A 20,462-nucleotide genomic window follows, 5' to 3' on the forward strand; every position below is an offset into this window, starting at 1 on the left:
ACGTAGGGTGTAACCTGCCCAATGACCGCTGTAAGTAGACTTAAATGTCTTTTTTCTCAAATGGTTTTCTTCTTGTCACTCTTCCATAAAAAACAAATTAGCGGAGTGCAGTAATGGTAATTGTCATGTCAACAGATTCTCCCCTCTGAGATGTGGACTCCATGTACTCTGATTAGGTGACTTCTCAGGCAATGGCTTGGACTGGATTTTATTTTGAAATATCAGTTTAAAGGGGGCTGAATACATAACCGTATATCTTTTTCATTCCACTTTAAACATTAAAGTTTGAGGTTGAAATGTAAAAACAAAATTGCAAAGGTGTGGGACTGAATGCTTTTGCAAGGAAATACATGTAGAGAACATTTACATGGATTCTTGGTTGCTCTTTCCATAGTTAACCGTACTGAAATCTGTGGGTTCCCCTTTTTTTCAGGCTCAGCAGCACATGGTGGCCGAGCGAAACGGAGGACACCGCCGGCAGCAGGCCTACATCACCACTCAAGCTCCATATTCCTTCCATCACAACAGCCCCTCCCACACAGGCAACGTTCACCCACACCTGGCTGCCACCCACCTACCCAGCCAGCCCCACCTGTACACCTACACAGCCCCCACTGCTTTGGGCTCCACCAGCACGGTGGCCCACCTGGTGGCCTCGCAGAGCTCAACACGCCACGCAGTCCAGCATGGGAGCTACCCTCCCAGCATCGTCCACCAGGTCCCTGTCAGCGTGAGCCACCGTGTGCTGCCCTCGCCTACTCTGCATCACAGCCAGTACCAGGCCCAGTTCGCCCACCAGGCCTACATCAGCGCCTCACCCGCCTCCACAGTCTACACTGGATACCCACTGAGCCCCACGAAGGTCAACCAGTATCCTTACCTCTAGAGACGAGCCCGACCCAGCGATGCTGCTCTCTTCATCCCACCAACATTCTCTCCTCGACCTCAGACATGAACAGAGGAAAATGCAATCCTTATGAAGCTGTCATGTATAACTTGAAGAAGGAATGACTGAAAAGACAGAGCGACACAGACAAAAATGTGACTCAGATTCACTCGAGAAGGGAATGACGGTGACAGTTTTTCTTCTTTTGATGATTTTCTCTCAGAGAAAGGCCAGTTTTTTGCTTTTTTTGCCTTTTCTTCTCTGTGCTTTACTTTTTGAAAAAAGCAACGTCTCATGAGTTTTGGGAAGTTTTAGGCAGGTGTTTTTGAGGACTGCGGTGCGGACATTTTCTGATTTATTTCATTTGTTTTCCACCCCCCACACCCCTGCCTAATATATTTGGGAAGCGACTGTTGAACGGGGGTTATATTGACTGGAGGTTCGAAATCCCAAACGATTTGGGATAAGGTGAAATACGGAAACCTGCTGCTCTTCAAAGAAAAAAATATACTGATGGCCTTGAACTGTCTTAGTATTTCCAAATCAGTCATGGCGTGGGGAGAAAATGAAGATAGGAACTCCACCCACACCACCTTCTCCATCAGAGGAGGGAACTGGAAATCTAACCAACAGAAGACAACAAATCTTTTAGTGTATTTATAGATATTTCTCCTTTGTTTTTCCACCTTTTTGATGCTTCAGTTTGATCTAGGTGTCTTAGCTGGGCCCTGTGTATAGAATGTAGCAGTATGCACCTGTTTTTATTCCTTTTTTTATTCCCTTGATACCAATAGTTATTTGTCTTTTTTTTCTTCAGTGTGATTGCACAAAGTGGTTATAATAACATAGGCATGTACAACGTGATTATCTGTGTGTGCTACTGTCAGCCATGTGTGTGTAGTTCATCTCCACAGGATCCTCCTCAGTCTTTAGATGTCGATCGTTGCTCCCTCATAGTGCCTTACAGATTTACGACACAGTTTACTCGGCTTGTGTCCCGAAAGCCGTGAGAGACTACAGCTATACTTAGAGAGAAACGTTTCCCTGGTTCGACATCCTAATCAGGGCGCTTGTAGCTTTCTTCCAGGTGTAGGCTCAGCCCTTGCTGTTTTTTGCCCATAATGACAGCGTGGGGTAGATGATGAAGATTAATGTCAAAGCAGAAACCACGCTGAGCTTTTTTGTATTGTGTGTGCATGAGATAACTAGCCTAGAGTACTTACCAAAGTCTTGGATACATTATTGTTACACTTTGCTCTGGAAATTCATGTGAATATATGAAGATAAATGTAGAGTAAAGCTGTAGCTGTAAACCTCTGTCACAGTGGCACCGAAAATGTGGCTTTAGTTTGGGTTTTATTCGTTTTCCGCTAATCACACAAGATAAAGATGCGTCATGATTAGTGAGCACAAATGTTAGCTCAGTTCTATTGATGTTACAGGACATCATTTGAGACACAAACAATAGAGCTTAGGTGCATCTTAATAAATTAAAGAATCATCAAATGGTATTTATTTCAGTAGTTTATATATATATTTATTTTTGCTAATTTTGATAATAATGACTTACAGCTAATGAACACTCAAAGGTCAGTGTCTCAAAAAATTTTAATATTACATAAGAGCAGTAAAAAGGGATTTTAGGATAGAAATGTTATGTTATCTTCGCCACAATCAAGAAGAAAACTGCTGTCTTTTCAGTTGTCCAGCTGACAGTCATGGATACTCGCCACAAGGAGGGTAAGCCAGAAGCTGGCTCTTCACAGTGTTTAATATTCAAGCAGATTAATGGAACGTTTAGTGGGAGGAAAAAGTGTGGTAGAAAACAGTTATATCGGTTAGATATCTAGCACAGTGATACTATGGTCAATAAAGCAAGTATTTGTGATGTAGGTATGACCAAGTCTGATTACAACATTAAATCGGCATCTTTATAAACGTTTTATAAAGTTTATTACTGTTTGTTCTAAAACAAACTTTGGACTTAATAAAATGCATTAGACGGACATCAGGAAATATCTTGGGTCCTTTAAATCATTACTCACTGTGAAAACCTAAAACTTGGATTCTGGACATCTTCCATCTTCCTCCGGACCCTGGAACTTTGATTTCTAAATGAATTTCACATTTACTTCAATCTAGAGGGATAACCTTTGACCAGATTTTTCTTTCACTCAACTTTCCATCAATATTCATAGAGACAGCCCTCAGTGAACACTCTGCTTCTTTAGCAATGACATTTAAAGCTATCTTCACTGAGGAGGGTGTGGATGACTGTCTGCTGGAAAATTGTCAAGACATTCATCTTCCCTGTGATTCTTTGGGTTTTCATTAGCCATAATCATAACATTTAACAAAAATGAACACTTGAAATAAATCACTGTCTTCTACGAATCTTTATATTTCACTTTTTGAATTTAATAACTGAAATAAACTAACTTAGTATCGTTGATGTACTAATTTATTGAGATCCGCCTGCATTTTCTAGGTTAAGAGCTAGTCTGAGAGGGGCCTAACAGAAAGTGGTTGTTGCCATGAGGGTGATTCTGTGGGTTTTGAGATGTTGCTTGGCTGCATCAACAAGACAGAGTACAGAAGGATGTTTGAAAGAGATACTGTGCAGGGGTGAAGAAAGGGGCTTGTTGAAAGCGTAGCGTCGGTTTAGGAGCGGGGGGAACTCGATCTTAAAAGAGAATACAATGGTTGCAAGTTGGCAATGAGCAGGTTGACAGTTACACTGAGCCACGCTGGGTGCTACTTCACCTGAGTGCGCACTTAAATATCTTACATGAACTCTTTTGTTTTTATACACTTACTGCTGTTCATGATGAATTGAAGTGAGTCAGCTGAAGTTTGGGCAGTGTGACAGAGCTGCAGGAAGAGAGCAAAAGGGAAATGGGACCAGCATACACCTGGAAGGGAACCCTACGGAGGTTTTCGTCACCACTGTCCATTTGTCTTCAATGCAGGTGCACCATAGACATCGCCATGCCGACCAGACGGGGATACCTGAACACTTAGAGAACCAATAGGGCTGCCGCTTTGTGTGTTTGCTGCTTGATTTAATTTCCTCGTAGCCAATAAGACAAATAATCCCCTGTTCATTGTCCTATTGAACACGGGCGCATCTGAACTGCTGGTGGTTTAGTGAAAGCCTTTTCCCCTTCTCCTTAATATGCCATAGTACTTGCATTTGAAGTGATTTTATTCTCTTTTTAACTTATCTTTTTTTTGAGATGGTTGTAGTACATGTGTTTATTTTTAGAGATTGTTGCAATAATTCTTGTGGACGTTTTATCAAAATATGTGTGTGCGTGTTTTTATTATATGTTGGGCTTATTTGAATTTTGTAACCTGTTGTACAGTAATGTTTAGTATTCAGTGGGTGGGTGCACCTGTGTAAAGTTTTGCAACACTGCTGCGAATAGAAAGCGGGTGACCTGAAGATAATACACCGGGGCCCTTGTAGAAACACATGGGTGCAGGTTTGGAATCAGGCAATGGTTTTCCAAGGCCCCCTGGAGTTGTCTTTCATCCTTGTACTTTCTGCTCCCGGTTCTGTTAGCTCCAGCATGCAAGCCTTGGCTTCAGGCACTTGAAGATATGTGTTTGTTCCTGGTTACATCATTTGTCTCTGTTCTGTTGTTTTCTGCTTCATCTCCTTAATTTCCGCTGGGTCATTCAGGCTTAAGCACACATGCATAATTTGGAGGATTTGTGAAGCAAACTACTGAAACATTCCACTGTTTTGAGGGAATTTTACATTGCCAACTACTGTCCACACCCATCAATCTGGAGACAGACTGCTGCTTGTCCCACCACAGACTTTAACAAGATCTATCATGCAGAGCACAGATCAGGCAATCCTCCTCATGGTTGCCAGAGTAGCCGAGCAAAAACCTCTGGTTTATTTTGAAAATGCTTCATAAGAACTTTTCAAGAGGTGATGTTTTCAAACTATGAAATGCATGTATATGATTATTTAACATGCATTCAGCACAGGCGTTTCTCTGTGGACTTTCAGCTACAGTTATGTAATAAATCCCTTGCCCCCTGATACATATTTTATATTGTTCACTCCTACATTTTTCAGATTATCAGACCATATGTTTTTATCAGGCAAAGATTACCTGAGTCAATACAAAGAGCAGTTTTCAAATGAGAATTTAAATTTATTACGGAAAAAATCTATGACCAACCTGGTTCTATGTGAAAAGTATTTGCCCACCAAGTTAAATCACAAATTCAACCTAATTATTGTTAAACACACTGAATCAAGAGATCACCTAAATAACACCTGACTGACAGCATGAAGTAGGCTAAAAGATCTCAGGACACAGCACACTATGGGCAGATGGGAAACAAAGTCACTGACATCTATCAATATGGAAAGGGCTACTTTACTATTTCTAAGGCTTGGGACTCCAGGTCAGCCCCATAGGTACAATAAGAGTGTATTGGCCACTTTTAAAGGAAACAACAAAATAACTTAGAATGACTTCTAAAGCTCCGCAAGCATCACTGGCCTCAGTTAAGGTCAGAATTCATGATTTAACAATAGGACACATCAGCAGAAATGGCCTCTATTGGAGAGTTTCAAGGTCCAAACCACTGCTGTGCAAAAAGAACACAAAGCCCCACCTCACATTTAGCAAAAGGAACAGAGTCATGATCCCCAACACCATCCTGCTACATCTGGTGTAAATGTAGCAGTATTTCAGAAAAAGTACATTAAACTGACTGTCAAAAATGGTGGTGGTTGTGTAATGATCTGGGGCTGCTAAGTGGCTTCAATATATATATATATATATATATATATATAATATCATATACATTATAGGTATAAATATACAATTAATATTAATATATTTATGTATGTAATATATATATATATATTAATATTAAAAAATGTCCCTAAATAAATGTTTTAAATCATCATTTGAAAAACTTTCCTTTGTATTTAATCAGGTTGTCCATTTCCGATATTAGAACACTTTTGATGATCTAAAAGACAAAAGGAAAAACAGAAGAAACAGAGGTAAATACTTTTTCACAGTGCTGCATCAAAATGGCTTTTTTTTCAGTTTTTATTTTGGATTCTTCGCTTTTTGGCCCCATTTAAATGAAATCAGACATGAATGATCCTACTTGTTCTCTCCTGATTGTTATTTTTTCTTTTTGATGTGTTAGCTTTATTATTGTTATAAAAAGAAATTAATTTGTGTTTAACAAAAAGAGGTTTCACAGTAGAGCTGTAAAAATTAATAATCCAAAATGTACGAAATATACCTTTAAAGATCATGGTCACCTGCACAAAACGAATGTAATACTATGTGACCCAACTACATCTGTCATGGCTTTAGATCTCTGTCAGTGTGTGATCATTTTGTTCATTTGTGCACAGTTTGTGACCCATGCATGGCGCAATAACTATATATTTGATTTCCAGGCAAGCCCCATAAGAGACTGATAATGTAATATTACCAATATTATCATAATTAGGGGATGTCGGTGGTCCTATTTTTCCAAAATGAAACATGTACAACACTGTGGAAGTTAAATTGATTTGTGTGATATCTTTGTCTGTGTTTCACATAACCAACATGTTGTGTTTTTATTTAAAAAAAAGGTGTGTGTGGGGGGGTTTGGAAATCTGAGCATCATCGTAGATCGAGTGACCTTATAATTACCAAATTGTGCTTAAGTAGCATGTAAAAATGTCTGGTGTTGCTGAGGTGTGTACAGCCTTCCCAGTTAGAAACCTTAATGTTAACTACTGCCTTCCAAATAACCAACAATACCTCCAAAGCTTTAAAAGGTGACATTTAAATTAGTGAAAACAAAATAAGGCAGCAAGTCCATCTCTCCCTTTGAAACCCTGTTATTCTCTTGTGAAAAGCACTCAAACTTCCAGTTCTGCTCATGGTGTAGCTGTGCAAAGTCCTCATCCCGACGCTTTGGAAGAACCAACAAACATTCCTGAGAGCGTGACACACGTAGCTGCGTTAGTCGTCCTGTAACAGCATCCTTCCAGAGACTGGCGGCTTGTTAAACGAACAGGCAGCCTACAACACCTCTGCTGCAGAAATAGCTGGCTGGAGCTGCAGCTGCTTCCCAAAGGTCAAAGGAGATAAAGACAGGTGTTTAGGTAGATATTTTGTGTGCTAATGAAGTCACTGAGAAATCCATAATTTAGTTACACAAATGTTCTTAAAGCCCTTTTGAATACTTGTTTTTTATTTTTTAACCTTTTGTTCATAGGGTCTATTGCTTTCGCTGGTTATTCTTTGGGGGAATTCAGGGTTGGGTGGTCATGGTTTGATGCCTTCTCTGACTGTTGGTGTTATGCTTTTACAACAGAAAAACAGATTCAAATTACATTTTTCAACAACTCGAGTTTTAGACATGTCTATAAAACCTGCTAAGGACACAAACTGCTTATTTGATGTAAGTTATAAAGGAAATATTGTACATACCATCTATTTCCAAATATCATTACTTTTCATGCATAAACATGTAACCTGAATGTGGTAGAGTTAGAGTTCGAAAAATGTTCGTCTTGCATCAGAAATCAGAGCGGTACCGATCATCAGGCCAATGTCCATTTTTTAGGCCGATGTGGATTCCCAGTTCTCATTAAAGTCTGACAATTTTTTTCTGGGACTATTAGGCACACATAAAAAAATGTTGCAGGTTCTTTAATAGGAGCAATGATTTGATTTCAAGAGAAAATGAAAGAGTTAGAAGATTATTCTCATCTATGCATCAAACCTTATGTTCCTAACCATTACCTGATTTTTTTAAATCTAAAAACATTCAGTAAAGAACCTGCTGTTGATTAGTTTTGATGCATTTTTTGCAGTATTTGACCTGGAGATTATTATTCAGATCTGATGAAGAAAAAACTGGCAAATTCCGATCTCTAGCTGATGTATTGGTGCAGTTCTACCAGAAATTGTGTCAAAGCTTGAGTTAGAGTCCTCAAAATATCCCATTGAACATATTTGGTAAATAGTTACTTAACATTTTAAGGACCCACTATAAGAGCGCATCAAACGGTGACCCCCTTTTTGCGTCTATTGCTGTATGGTTTTCTCAATGTTGTGATATTTAATTCTTTGTCAATGAAGCTAATGTGTGCTGCAGTATTTCCTAATATACATTTCTGTTGATGGTCTTTTCTTAATTAGTTTTGTTTATCGGGGAGTGATGTCTCATTATTTCAATCTGTTATTGTAGCGTTTTATGTATACCCTGTTCTTTAGCCTAATATTATCTAAGTATGTTATGAGAATGGATATTTTACTGGCTTTATAGAATGTTTTAAAATAAATATAATATTGACAATAAGAAAAAAAAAAGAATTATTTAAACCTCCTGACACATTGAGAACATGCTACTAAGCGCTTGTGTTTTTCCATTAGGATGTTGTGTGCTTCTCTTAATCATTTTCGTTGTAGAAAAACTGAGTGGATTTATATTAGGCTTTGAAAAACTAATGACACAAATGTAAATTTTGCAGGAGGGCTTTATTAGATGAACAGCTTCATCAGATATTAGAGAATAGTTATTTTAATTGTCCTCCTTACTAACTGTTGGATGAGAAGGGGCTCGCGTTGTGGTGAACTATGTTCTAGCTTGTTATTCACTGTTACTTTTGATCATTTTTTTCGGTCTCAGAGGTGAATCGAGTTAACGAGAATTTGTAAGCTCACATATGCATATTGTATATGTGTAGAAATGTAATCACACTTTGTCTTGGATTTACATTAAACTGTTAAGTCACGGCAACAGTCTCCTTGTTTGCCATGGTGTGTGTGTGTGTGTGTGTGTGTGTGGCTGTATACAATCTTCAGACTTCTTTTGTGTATGTTTTCTGCAACTCTTAAAATGTTCGAAATACAGGTTCAAGCCTTCTTATGAAACTGTATATGTTAACTTTGTTATCAAAGATATTAAACTTATTTAGCTTATTTTAAGGCATAACAAAACGTGATATGTGATTGAGCAAGTAAGAACCAAAAGCAACACTAAGAAGAGTCCTGGTACTCTCTAAAAGGCTGTTTCAAAGTTAATCCTGTCATGTCATCAGATTTGGCCCAAAAACTCAAAGGCTTGCACGTTGCACCATGTAGGTGACAAAGCAATTTTGTGGAGGACACATGGGGTCATTAAGCAAAATCCGGATATTACAAACTAGTTCAAAATGCAAATAGTTAGATTTGTTTAGACAAATACAGTAGAGCAAAAATCAGAAAAGATACTGTTTAAACTTGTTGCAACAAAATACAAATATTTATTTATGAATTGTTAAAATAAATGGTAGTATAGTACCTGCTAAAGGTAATGGCATTCAAGCAGCAAGACATATACAGTAATCAAATGTGTACACGGCCCTGTTACAATTGCTGAGTTTTATGAAAGAAATGAGACCCGTTTTTCTACAAATAAAGTAAAATAAAAATAATCCACTCTGTAAAAATCAGCTGAAAAACAAATGTTGCAGAAGGAAAGGGAGAAGAAAAATGCAAAAACCCAGTTCCATAGTATGCCCCCCTTCAATTAAACCTTTGTTGGAAACACTTTTGATTCAATTTCAGCATTAAGTCATCTTTGGTAGGACTCTATCAGTATCCTCTGTGTTGGCTTATCAATATCCATTGACTCTACCTTACAAAAGTTCTCCAGATCGATCAGATTGTGAAGACATCTCTTCTCCACAGCCCTCTTCAGATATTGTGATGCGTTCTGTTCATCAGAACACATCACTATCTGACAAGTTTCAGGAGATTTTACCAGGGTCTGGATGTTTTGTTTGAAGCAATTCTGTCTTCCAACCCAACTCCTTAGTCCAGACGTGAAAAAATACAGTAGATTGTTGTCACGTGTAGAACAGAACCAGCACTTTTTGGAGGCACACGGCAGGCTCCATAGTTTCCATTTTGTCTTTTCATCAATTTTGGGAAAGTATCTAGTTTTTGTAAATGTCTCTGTGTCTCATATTTTCTCCAGTAATTTGTTGCTACTTTTACTGTGGTATGATGTAAAAAAAAGTGGGTGTACAAAAAAAGGTCACCAGCTGTATTTAACTAAGAAGTTTGATAAAACAACAAATGATGGGTAAGGGAACTGTCCAATAAATTTTTAAAAACAGGAAGGAAGAACAAATATGGTCCGAAAAAATATGATGGATTGTGATCAGTGAACACTTGAACATTTGCTAAAATAAATTGTAAAAACAACAGCTGAACTCAAAGGTATGTCAATTAGTGAAATTCAGAGCATTTCCACAATGTGAAAGAAATTTAAGGGATTGGGACTAAACAGTTGTGTAGAATTAAGAGAAATACTGAGAGGCTAAATGGAACAAAAGGCTTCAGTTTGCTAGGATAAAGATTGGACTTTGGAAAAGGGCATGTGGTCTTATGAGTTCAAAATGTACCCTACTCCAGAGTGATGAGCGCATCGGAACAAGAACAGAGGCACATGAAATGATGCAGCCATTATTTGGGGGCAGTGCTACCATCTGGGGCCCTGCATTTGGTCAAGTCTGGGTTCAGCTGCCTTATGCGCCAGAGGAAGAGGTCGGCTGACTACCTGAAGATTGTGAATGACCAGGTTATTCTATCAGTGAATTTCTTCTTTCCTGTAGGCGCTGGCATGTTCCAAGATTACAATGCCAGGATACATCGGGCTGAAATTTTGTGGTTCACGAGGCATAATTTTCACACATAGACTGGCCACCACAGAGTCCAGATTTTAACCTCGTTGAGAATCTTTGGGATGTGTGGGAGAAGAATTTGCTCAGCAGTCCAACTCCCATCATTTCTACGAGACTTTGCTCAAAAAATAACCCAACTCTGTACAGAAATAAACTTTGTGACATTGCAGAATCTCATTGAAACAATGCCAACAAGAATGTATGCAGTAAATGTAGTTCAATTAAGTATCAGAGTGTGTGACTTTTGATATGAAGCTCTAATTAAATAATGCAGTCGATGAGAATGAGGGGAGAATCCTTCGAAAAATGGTTAACTTTCTTCAAGTTATTCAGATTCACTAGAATTAATGGCAGGCATGACCTCAAGCCCTCAAGAAGACTAGAGGCAAAAAACCAATAGATATGTTGTACTTCAACAAAATATTAGTTTTTAGAATCACGTTACTACAGCTTTATTCTATAAATACTATTTTTTTTAACTGTACAAGATTTTTAATTTTTCTCAAAGTCAAACATTTTCACGTCACAAAAAAATGCATTTAATCAGGAGCATCTAAACATCGAAGACCCCAATGCAACATTAGTAAGACCCCTTTGCGACCACTAGATGTCAGTATACACCGAAATGTTGCAAGAAATGGCAATGACGTGATAGGGCTACGTTGATTATCACCGTTTCATTGAAAACATAAGGCCCTGGCATGCACAAGTTCTGCAAGCTTTAAAAGACTGTGGTATCAACCTGATATATGGAGCGTCTCTGTCCTCAATTTGACGTAATAAGCAGCAAAATAAACGATAACAACAGCACCACATTAGGTGCAAATGTTGCGTTTTAATGAAGCTCCCAATTTTAATTGCAATAAAAAGTTAAACATGAAGAAGTTTAAACTAGGCTGCATTAATAAGTACAAGAATGCAGTAAAAACTGGACGACACGTTAAATGCCTCACAGGGAGGGTTATCCTACTTAGCAGATAAAGCTGACACGAATATGTCCTCCCATAGAAGTGCATCTTTGCATGAAGTAACGTTGCCGTGGAACCCGCAGACGCCAGTACGCGAGGACCAACCTAATTTTAACAGGCAAATCTGACAGATGTGAGCGTTAGCCAATCAGAAGGGGGCTGGATGGACGAGAGACTAATCGGAGCTGCCAATGGGCGGGGCTAAGCCAGTCAGGACGGCAGAGGGTAACTGGTAACTAAAACTGTATCACATCACCAGGAGCTATCAGGTCCGGAGCTGCAGGCTTGCCCCAAAATAACAACAAAACAAACATTGTTCACATAAAGGGTTTAAGATAAAGCTTCCAACAAGATTTGATCCTTTTCAAGGATATTTTCTCCTCTCCCTCACATTAACTGCCCGAGTCGGAACTCGCTTTTTATCGGTAAGTGAATGTGCGTAGCTATGTCTGGGAGAGGGGGCAGTCGTTTTACCCGTGCGTTCAGGGCTAGCTGTGGAAAAATCACCCCGTGTGATGCCAACCAGCACGTAGGCTTTAACACTGACGTTCAAGAAGGGGAAATCAGCTATGTGTAGCTGTATGAAGAGCCACATGGTCGCTAAGCTCGGAGTAACAATACGAGATGAAGGACAGGAGACTGAAGTGTGTCAGGCTGACCGAGAGCTCGTCTGCTCTGTTGCAAACATCTTAAAAAGCTTGTAAAACAAATTCATCTTTTATTGCAGGAGCGTTATCTGAAAATGATCTTTGACTTGATCAGGTCCTATGCTAAGAAATAAGAAGTTTTAAATCAAAACTAAACAAAATTATAACCTTTCTTGTCAACGTTGATCACACTTTGTAGAAACCTCTGATTAGTTATATCTGCGTTTTAATATGACACCACAAAATGGGAAAGACAATAGAACATGCTAATCAACTAATGTCAGAAAAACTACGTGAAAGTAGCTACTGACCTAAACTTGCCATTACTGCAGTGGGAAGATTAAAACGTTTAAAAACACTCAAACTGTGACAAACAGTGCTGGACAAGGTGCCATATTAGGGCTGTTAAAGCCTCAAACTTCAGTGTATTTATTAGTATTTTATGTTTCGACCAACATGACGTGCATCATTGGAATGAAAGGAATATTTTTCTACCAGCTTTGAACATCTAGATTCTTTACTAATTCTTCTTCAGGAAAATAGCTTCAGATCCATCAGATTGGATGGAGAGCATATGTGAACATCAATGTAAAAAGTCTTACCATATTTTAATGTCTGGACTTTGACTAGGCCATTCTAAGTCTTTTGCAGGAAGATTTTCTTCCATGATTGTCTTGGATTTGCCACCATTTATTTTCCCTTCAACCCTGACCAGCTTCCATGTCCCTGCTGAAGAAAAGCATCTCCACAGAATAACGCTGCCACTACTGTTGCTCCTTTTCCACAGGCTGTTTTTAGGCGACCGGCGCCATTCCACTCGTCTCTCTCTACTCTGCATGAAGCATGGAGCACAACATACATGGACTCACTGACGGCTGGAATTATGGCTTGAAGCCCTGCCTCCAGCCATCAGTGTAGTCAGTTTTGGTTTGAGAAAAGCACTTGTTTTCTGTCTCCTACATGACTTATAGCATTCCTCAAACAGGGGTTCTTTTGGTTTTCTTTCAACAGCGGCTTTCTTCTTGCAGCTCTTCCATAAAGGCCAGATATGTGGAGTGCACAGCTAGCAGTTCTCCTTTCAACAGAGTCTTTCACCTGAGCTGTGAATATTTGCAACTCCTCCAGAGTTACCATGGACCACCTGGCTGCTTCTCTGATTAGTATTCAGATGATGGATTGAACTTGTCTGCTGTGTTCATTGGTCTCTTTCTTCTCTAATTTTCTCCAACAAGCCTCTGCCTTCATAGGACAAGTTCATTTATGCTAAGATTAAACTGCACACAGCTGGACTGTGTTTACTGATTAGGTGACCCCTGAAGGGGATTGGGTGCTCTGTGTTTTATTTAGCTGTATCAGAGTAAAGAAAGCTAAATGCATATGTCCACCGCATTTGTAAAAGAAATTTCCCTCACATTTCCTTATCTTCATATTAATGTACAGCTTTGTGTTGATCTCTTACAGAAATTCCTGAAATTAGTGGTTTCAATGTGACATAATATGAAAATGGCCACTTTTGCAAGGAATTGTGTGTTAATTTTTTTGAAATGGTCAGTATTGTTAACTGAAAAGTACATTTTAATATAGAAACTTTGGTTTTATTATCACTTTGCATCTCATTTGTTTTCCTGCAGCCCTTGTCCGCTGGAGAAGCATACTACCAAAGGAGCAGGCATAAAGTAACCCAAGCCGTGGTTGACTCTTGGTAGATGTGATGAATCTTCATTTCGTAACTGGATGAAATGGCTTGAACCTCCAACCCCGCCGCACCATGGCAGGTTTTCTCTCCGCTATGGGTTTGGTGGTGATGCTCAAGGCTCTTTTGCATGACCAGTGTGCAGTTTTTCTGGGGATAGCAGTTTTGGTAACAGTGATCTCAGCTGGTTCACCTCTTGGAGGTAAGAGAACACCTTTCTCTCACTCACAAAAACATGATCATCTAACTTAAGGTTTGTGTTACGCAAGTGTCATAGGTTACTATCTCGTGTTACGTTTGAAAAGCAAAAACTTGTATCCAGGTAGATTCATGTAGCACACACTGTAATTTGTATGATTTTGATAAAACAAATTGCAAAAACATTACTGATAAAAACAGGAGCTGCAAGCTGCAGGGCCTGTTTTTAACAGCAATGATTTTGGTTTCATGATCTAAAAAACCTTTTTGATTTTGTTCAAATTTCAGTTTCCATTTTGCACAACAAATTCAAACAAAACATCCATTTTAGTTTACATTATATTTCAGAATCAGTTTTTCTGTTTTCTGTTATGTTCAGACATATTTATGTGGTGTACAGGTTTGCTTTTCATCAGAGGTTCAAAGATTCACCCGAGTGTAATAAGGATTTTTGTCTTGATGTAGTTCTGTTCTGGTTTCCTTATCCTCCTTCAGCTTAGCCTCAATGTTTGGTTTGTGAGAGTCCTGGAGCCACGTCCACCCTCTACCATACTGAGCGATATGTGGCATGGTTACTCACATCTAGGAGATGCTGTGCACAATTGCAGCCTTGTTTGTGGACCACAGGGCAGCTGCACTGGGGTAGTTCAATTTAAGCAGCAACCTTTGCTTCTTGATTCAGGATCTGAACTTCTGCTAGGCAGAGACAGCGTAAAGGTCTAAATCTGCTTGATAGAAAAGATCTCTGGACTTAGATTTATTCATGCTGATGTTATCCAATCAGTAACCCTCCCCGTAAACTTACCCAGGAATAAAGAACCCATTCTGAGGGTAGCAAAAAACCCTGATATCACATTTTAGCAGAAATATTGATATTGTAAAATGTCAGGAAAATTTGGAATTAGTGAATCACAAAGTTCTGATTAAATGGTAAAACAGAAAGTTAATCCAAAGCATTGGTCATATTTTGTCAATCTTGTGATCAGTGAACCCAAAGATAAAGAGTGTTTTAAGTATTGCTGCAAAATGTTAGAAAATCTTGTGGTGATGATTTTAGTTGCGATATACGCCTGTTTTCTTCTTTTCTCTCTTTCTCCTCTGTGCCTTCATCACTCTGTGACCTTTAGCATTTTAGACAATGCCATCAGTGTCTAGTGTGAACATCTGCTGCTGTGAGACTCTGTCCAACTAGCTAAATATTACATTATCATGAAAATGCAAGTTCATAACACCTGGAATATATCAGGCAACAATTATTGCACTTCTATCAGTGCGATGAGTCCTTTGCGATATGGGGGACAGTGGCTCAGGAGCTAGAGGTTCATACAGTTACAGTTGGGTTGCCGGAGCAGCAGAGAGGAGAGACGCTGCTGTCTGGACTGGTGAACTCTAACGCTTGTATGAAGAAGTTTTGAGCTTTATGAGGACATTTTTGCCTTAGCCATGGCAATAACGAGGACCAGGACTTTAAAGCACAAAGCTGCGGACATCTGACCGCGGTGAGGTTAGGTTTAGGTTGGATGTTTGATTTTCATGCTCCATGGATTCAGCGGGTCTTCCTCCAGTTTGATCCGATGCAGGCAGTCTGATTACGGGCAGCTGCTCTCTGCCTGCTCCCTCCTGCTGCAGATGCTGGGTCTCTTGGGGATTGTCAAGAAATGTCAGAACCAAACACACTGTTTCATAGTGGTATTGTTCTGTGTGTTTTGGGGGACATATTTGTGTGTCTGAACAACTGATTTTATGTGTGATCAGCTGGTTTAAGATGATATTAAATACAGCGCCCCCTACCTGCATGTAATTCAGACAGCTGACATGTCCTTTTTCTTTCAGCCTTCAGGTTGGTTTATAATTCCTAATAGTAAAATTATATTTCAGTTTGACTCACTCTGGCCATTGTGGTCCTTATTATTGTAGTCGCTCCTGAGTTTTATTAACTATTCTCTGCACTACCTCTTGACAAACCTTCTCACTTCTCCTCGTCCCATGGCCAATCAGTGAACAGCAGTCTGTTCACATCACGTAGTTTCTACTCAGGCCCCGTTGAACCTGCTCAGGAGCAGTGACCAAAAAAGTAGGTACCAGTATGGAAAAAACAGGAATGGGAACGCTCGCAAAGTGGGCTGAGTGGAGCAGAACCGGGCTGAATAGAGCCAGTGGAAAAGGGGCATAAGAAGAGCCAATTCTCATCCCACTGCTTCACACTTGGATAGCAGCTGCTCCAGTGCATGCTGAATGTCATGGCCTGTAGGCACCTACAGAACCACATCACCTGGATAAAGCAAAGTTGAGGTTCCCAAGCCAGACATCCTCCTCTCCATGATTAAGCCTTGTGAGGCTGTCCATGAACACCACAGTCAGGATCAGGGGACAGCCTGGCGGGGTGCAGCTCACAACGGCCTGAAGTACATTCCTTAATCTCATGCTACGCTCTGCAGACGCTCTTTCTACACTGATTAAACATGCACCTACTTTAGGAAGCTGACTGCTTGAAGTGGCTTCATCTGATGGCAGTCTGACTGATGTTCTGACCAATAGTTAATCTATTAAAACTACAAGTGATCATTAAGTACGGGAAAAAAATATGTTACAGTAAAAGTAACACACTGTCCAGATGCAAAAGCAGATTGTCCGTTTTGGACTCTTCGCCCAACACCTACACAGTATACCAATATGAAGGGGGGGGGCATCATAGGCAGCACACAGTTTTCTTGGATGCGTGTGTCAGGAGTTGATGTAAAAACAGGTTCTCAGTTCTTTCATGTTTTGACTCTTGCAAAACCCATTTTTAGATTTGTTGAAATGCTGGGAGGATGAGAAACTGTGGGAAAGCACCGTTAGTATTCCACGTTCGTCGTGTGTTGGTCGTAATAAAAGCATAGTGAGTAGAGGCAGATGATCTGAAAAACGTTTTACTCAAATCTTTAGCTTCTTTTTACTTTTTAAACAGCCAGATTAGATCATTTATGACTACTGGCTTTAAATACAGCTGCTGCTGCTTTGTGCAGGTTGAAATGTAACCTGAGAATATTGCACTGATTGTTGTTGCATCTGGTTTTGAAACTGGTGCTAAAGATGTCCAAAATCACTTCACATTTAAATTTTCCTTATTACTCCCAATAAAAAGACATTGTTGCTACCACCAAGATTTTGGTAAATGTCATAATCTCCACAAATGCTTTGAATGTCATATCATTCTCCTGATCATAAGTGAAGAACATGAGTTTGGTCATAATGAGAGCTGCAGCACAGCCCATGTCATCAGGCTTGGCAGCAGTTGTGCATAAGTCTGAGTCTGCCCCAGCTAATAGTGATCATGCTACTGCCAGGGGATGTGTACTACTACATAACACATACTGCCATTATATATCATTACACCCAGGTAGTGCATACAAAGATTTTCCACGTAAACTGTAATCTGAGAGTAAATATCATTTAACAGAATTAGTTTTTTATTTCCAACACCATAAAAAGTACTCGTCGTCTTCCGCTTATCCGGGTCGCGGGGGCAGCAGACTCAGCAGAGACGCCCAGACGTCCCTCTCCCCAGACACCTCCTCCAGCTCCTCCAGGGGGAGCCCAAGGCGTTCCCAGGCCAGCCGAGAGACATAGTCCCTCCAGCGTGTCCTGGGCCGTCCCCTGGGCCTCCTCCCGGTGGGACGTGCCTGGAACACCTCCCGAGGAAGGCGTCCAGGAGGCATCCGGTATAGATGCCCGAGCCACCTCAACTGGCTCCTCTCGATGTGGAGGAGCAGTGGCTCTACTCCGAGCCCCTCCCGGATGGCCGAGCTCCTCACCCTATCTCTAAGGGAGTGCCCGGCCACCCTACGGAGGAACCTCTTTTCAGCCGCTTGTATCCGGGATCTCGTTCTTTCGGTCATGACCCAAAATTCATGGCCATAGGTAGACCGATCGGTAAATTGAGAGCTTTGCTTTTCGGCTCAGCTCTCTCTTCACCACAACGGACCGGCACACCGCCCCCATTACTGTGGCAGCCGCACCGATCCGTCTGTCGATCTCCTGCTCCATTCTTCCCTCACTCGTGAACAAGACCCCGAGATACTTAAACTCCTCCACTTGAGGCAGGAACTCCCCTCCAACCTGAAGAGGACAAGCCACCCTTTTCCGGTCGAGAACCATGGCCTCGGACTTGGAGGAGCTGATCCTCATCCCAGCCGCTTCACACTCAGCTGCGAACCGCCACAGCGCATGCTGTAGGTCTTGGCTAGAGGGGGCCAGCAGGACCACGTCATCCGCAAAAAGAAGAGACGAAATCCACTGGTCCCCAAACCAGACCCCCTCCAGCCCTTGGCTGCGTCTAGAAATCCTGTCCATAAAAGTTATGAACAGGACCGGTGACAAAGGGCAGCCCTGCCGGAGTCCAACATGCACCGGGAACAGGTCCGACTTAGTGCCGGCAATGCGGACCAAACTCTTGCTCCGCTCGTACAGGGACCGGATGGCCCCTAATAAAGGGCCCCCGATTCCATACTCCTGGAGCACCCCCACAGGGCATCACGAGGGACACAGTCGAATGCCTTCTCCAGGTCCACAAAACACATGTGAACCGGTTGGGCAAACTCCCATGAACCCTCGAGTACCCTGTAGAGGGTATAGAGCTGGTCCAGTGTTCCACGGCCGGGACGAAAACCACACTGCTCTTCCTGCTGTCACAACAACTGATAGGAGTGAGACAGCTGGAAATAATGGAGTTCTCCTCCAAAACGGATTTGCCCCACTACAGAACGAAAACTATCCATCTTCTGAGATCAATAAAAGGTTTGAGAACAACCTTCATTCTAAACAGTCTTCTCCTAAATTGCCAGAGAAAAAGTGCCCCACCGGACCAAGAACCCTAATAGTGGTTAACACAGCTCTGGATGGGATTAAAAACTTCTGCAACAAGAAAAACACAGAAGTTGGTCTCTGTTATGTCAGAGAATATTCTTGCAATCACAGAAAAGCGCCTGTCTCTAGAAAACCTTCTTATACACTGTGGAGCCATGGATGACGTGGCTAAGAAAAAATCAGAAGGACTGAAGGAGGATTTCACTTGTCTTCTGAATATTGCTGGAGGTCTCAATATCAAGGTGTTCCTCAGCGGATCCTTTGCACCGATTTTCTGTGGAGATGAGGTTTTTTTGAAACTTCTGATGATTAATAAGTGGTTGAAAAAAACATGTGCTACTAAATCTGTGAACTTCATCGACAACTTTAATATTTTTTGTGAAAAAAGACAACTCTTCAAGCAAGATGGTTTCTGTTTGAACAAGCCAGGAGCCAGACGTCTCACAACTAATCTCTTCTATTCAGTAAATAATCCGCCAGCAGCTTCGACCTTCAGCAGAGAACATGGAGTATCAACAACAATGATAACGATGCCTCCAACAGCTCCAGCAGAAACAATCAGCCAGTTGGCTGAGAAAGAGAGGTCATCACAAAAGGTCTCCCCGTCAAAATCCACAGGAGAAGTGGACCCCCCCGTTATACCCCCATCCCCCCAAACCCAGACCCAGACCGACACCCCTGGTAAACCCCCCTCACCCCGGACCCCGACCCAGACCGCACAAAACTCTCCCATCTCCCCACTGAGCCCGCTTTTTGCTTTACTGGATTCTGATAACATGAAAGGAGCTCTTAAAATCGGGACCCAAATGGTTCTGACATCTTCTCCATTCAACACCCCCCGTGGCCGAGGCCCTGATACTAAACCAACATCTTCCAAATGCCGTAGACCTCCACCACCTCCTAATCTATCTCCTCCTAATCAGGACCTTCAAATCACTTCTCTGTGATACAGTCTGGGCTCCAGTGGTAACTCTATCAGAAATGAGCATGTCCAGGAAAAACTTGGGCCCCTAATAGGAGATAGTTATAAAATCTCTGTGCTTATATGTGACAAAGCCAAAAGGATAAGAGACAGTAATAAACAATCAACAGAAGCCATAAACTGTCAGGTACAACCACACACAGAGTTAATATCAGCAACTAAGTCATATAAACTGGCTTTACTGAACATTAGATCTCTGTCAGGAAAATCATTTTTAATCAATGACTTCATTACTGACCACGATCTTGATGTTCTGTTTTTAACAGAAACATGGTTACATGAATTTAATGAAGCTCCCATTCTGATAGAGTTGATGCCTCCGAACTACAATTTTCTTTGTGAGAGCAGACAGCAAAGAAAAGGTGGAGGGGTGGCCACTTTGTTTAAAGATTTATTAGAGTGTAAAAAAAGTATTTCTGGGCAAATTTGACTCTTAAATATGTGGCTCTCCGGGTAAAGAGCCCGGTCCAAACAATGTTCTTGAATATTTACAGGCCTCCTAAGTCCAAAACAAACTTT

At 40.9% G+C, this 20,462-nt stretch overlaps 2 protein-coding genes across 4 annotated transcripts in view; both read left to right on the plus strand.

Moving 5' to 3' along the window:
• The window catches only part of hipk2 (homeodomain interacting protein kinase 2), a 123,875-nt gene extending 115,198 nt beyond the window's left edge, over positions 1-8,677 (plus strand). For all 3 annotated transcript variants that reach the window (XM_047353000.1, XM_047353007.1, XM_047353011.1), the window contains exon 15: positions 434-8,677. In XM_047353000.1, the coding sequence (XP_047208956.1) occupies positions 434-886 (453 nt within the window). In that variant the 3' untranslated portion in view covers positions 887-8,677. The remainder of the gene's footprint in view (positions 1-433) is intronic.
• A 3,113-nt stretch (positions 8,678-11,790) lies between these two features.
• The window catches only part of si:ch211-1e14.1 (UPF0606 protein KIAA1549), a 55,077-nt gene continuing 46,405 nt past the window's right edge, over positions 11,791-20,462 (plus strand). The window contains exons 1-2 of the mRNA XM_047381002.1: positions 11,791-12,000; positions 13,854-14,117. Of these exons, the coding sequence (XP_047236958.1) occupies positions 13,991-14,117 (127 nt within the window). The 5' untranslated portion in view covers positions 11,791-12,000; positions 13,854-13,990. The remainder of the gene's footprint in view (positions 12,001-13,853; positions 14,118-20,462) is intronic.

Source organism: Girardinichthys multiradiatus, chromosome 2 (assembly GCF_021462225.1).
Source record: "Girardinichthys multiradiatus isolate DD_20200921_A chromosome 2, DD_fGirMul_XY1, whole genome shotgun sequence".
NCBI lineage: Eukaryota > Metazoa > Chordata > Actinopteri > Cyprinodontiformes > Goodeidae > Girardinichthys > Girardinichthys multiradiatus.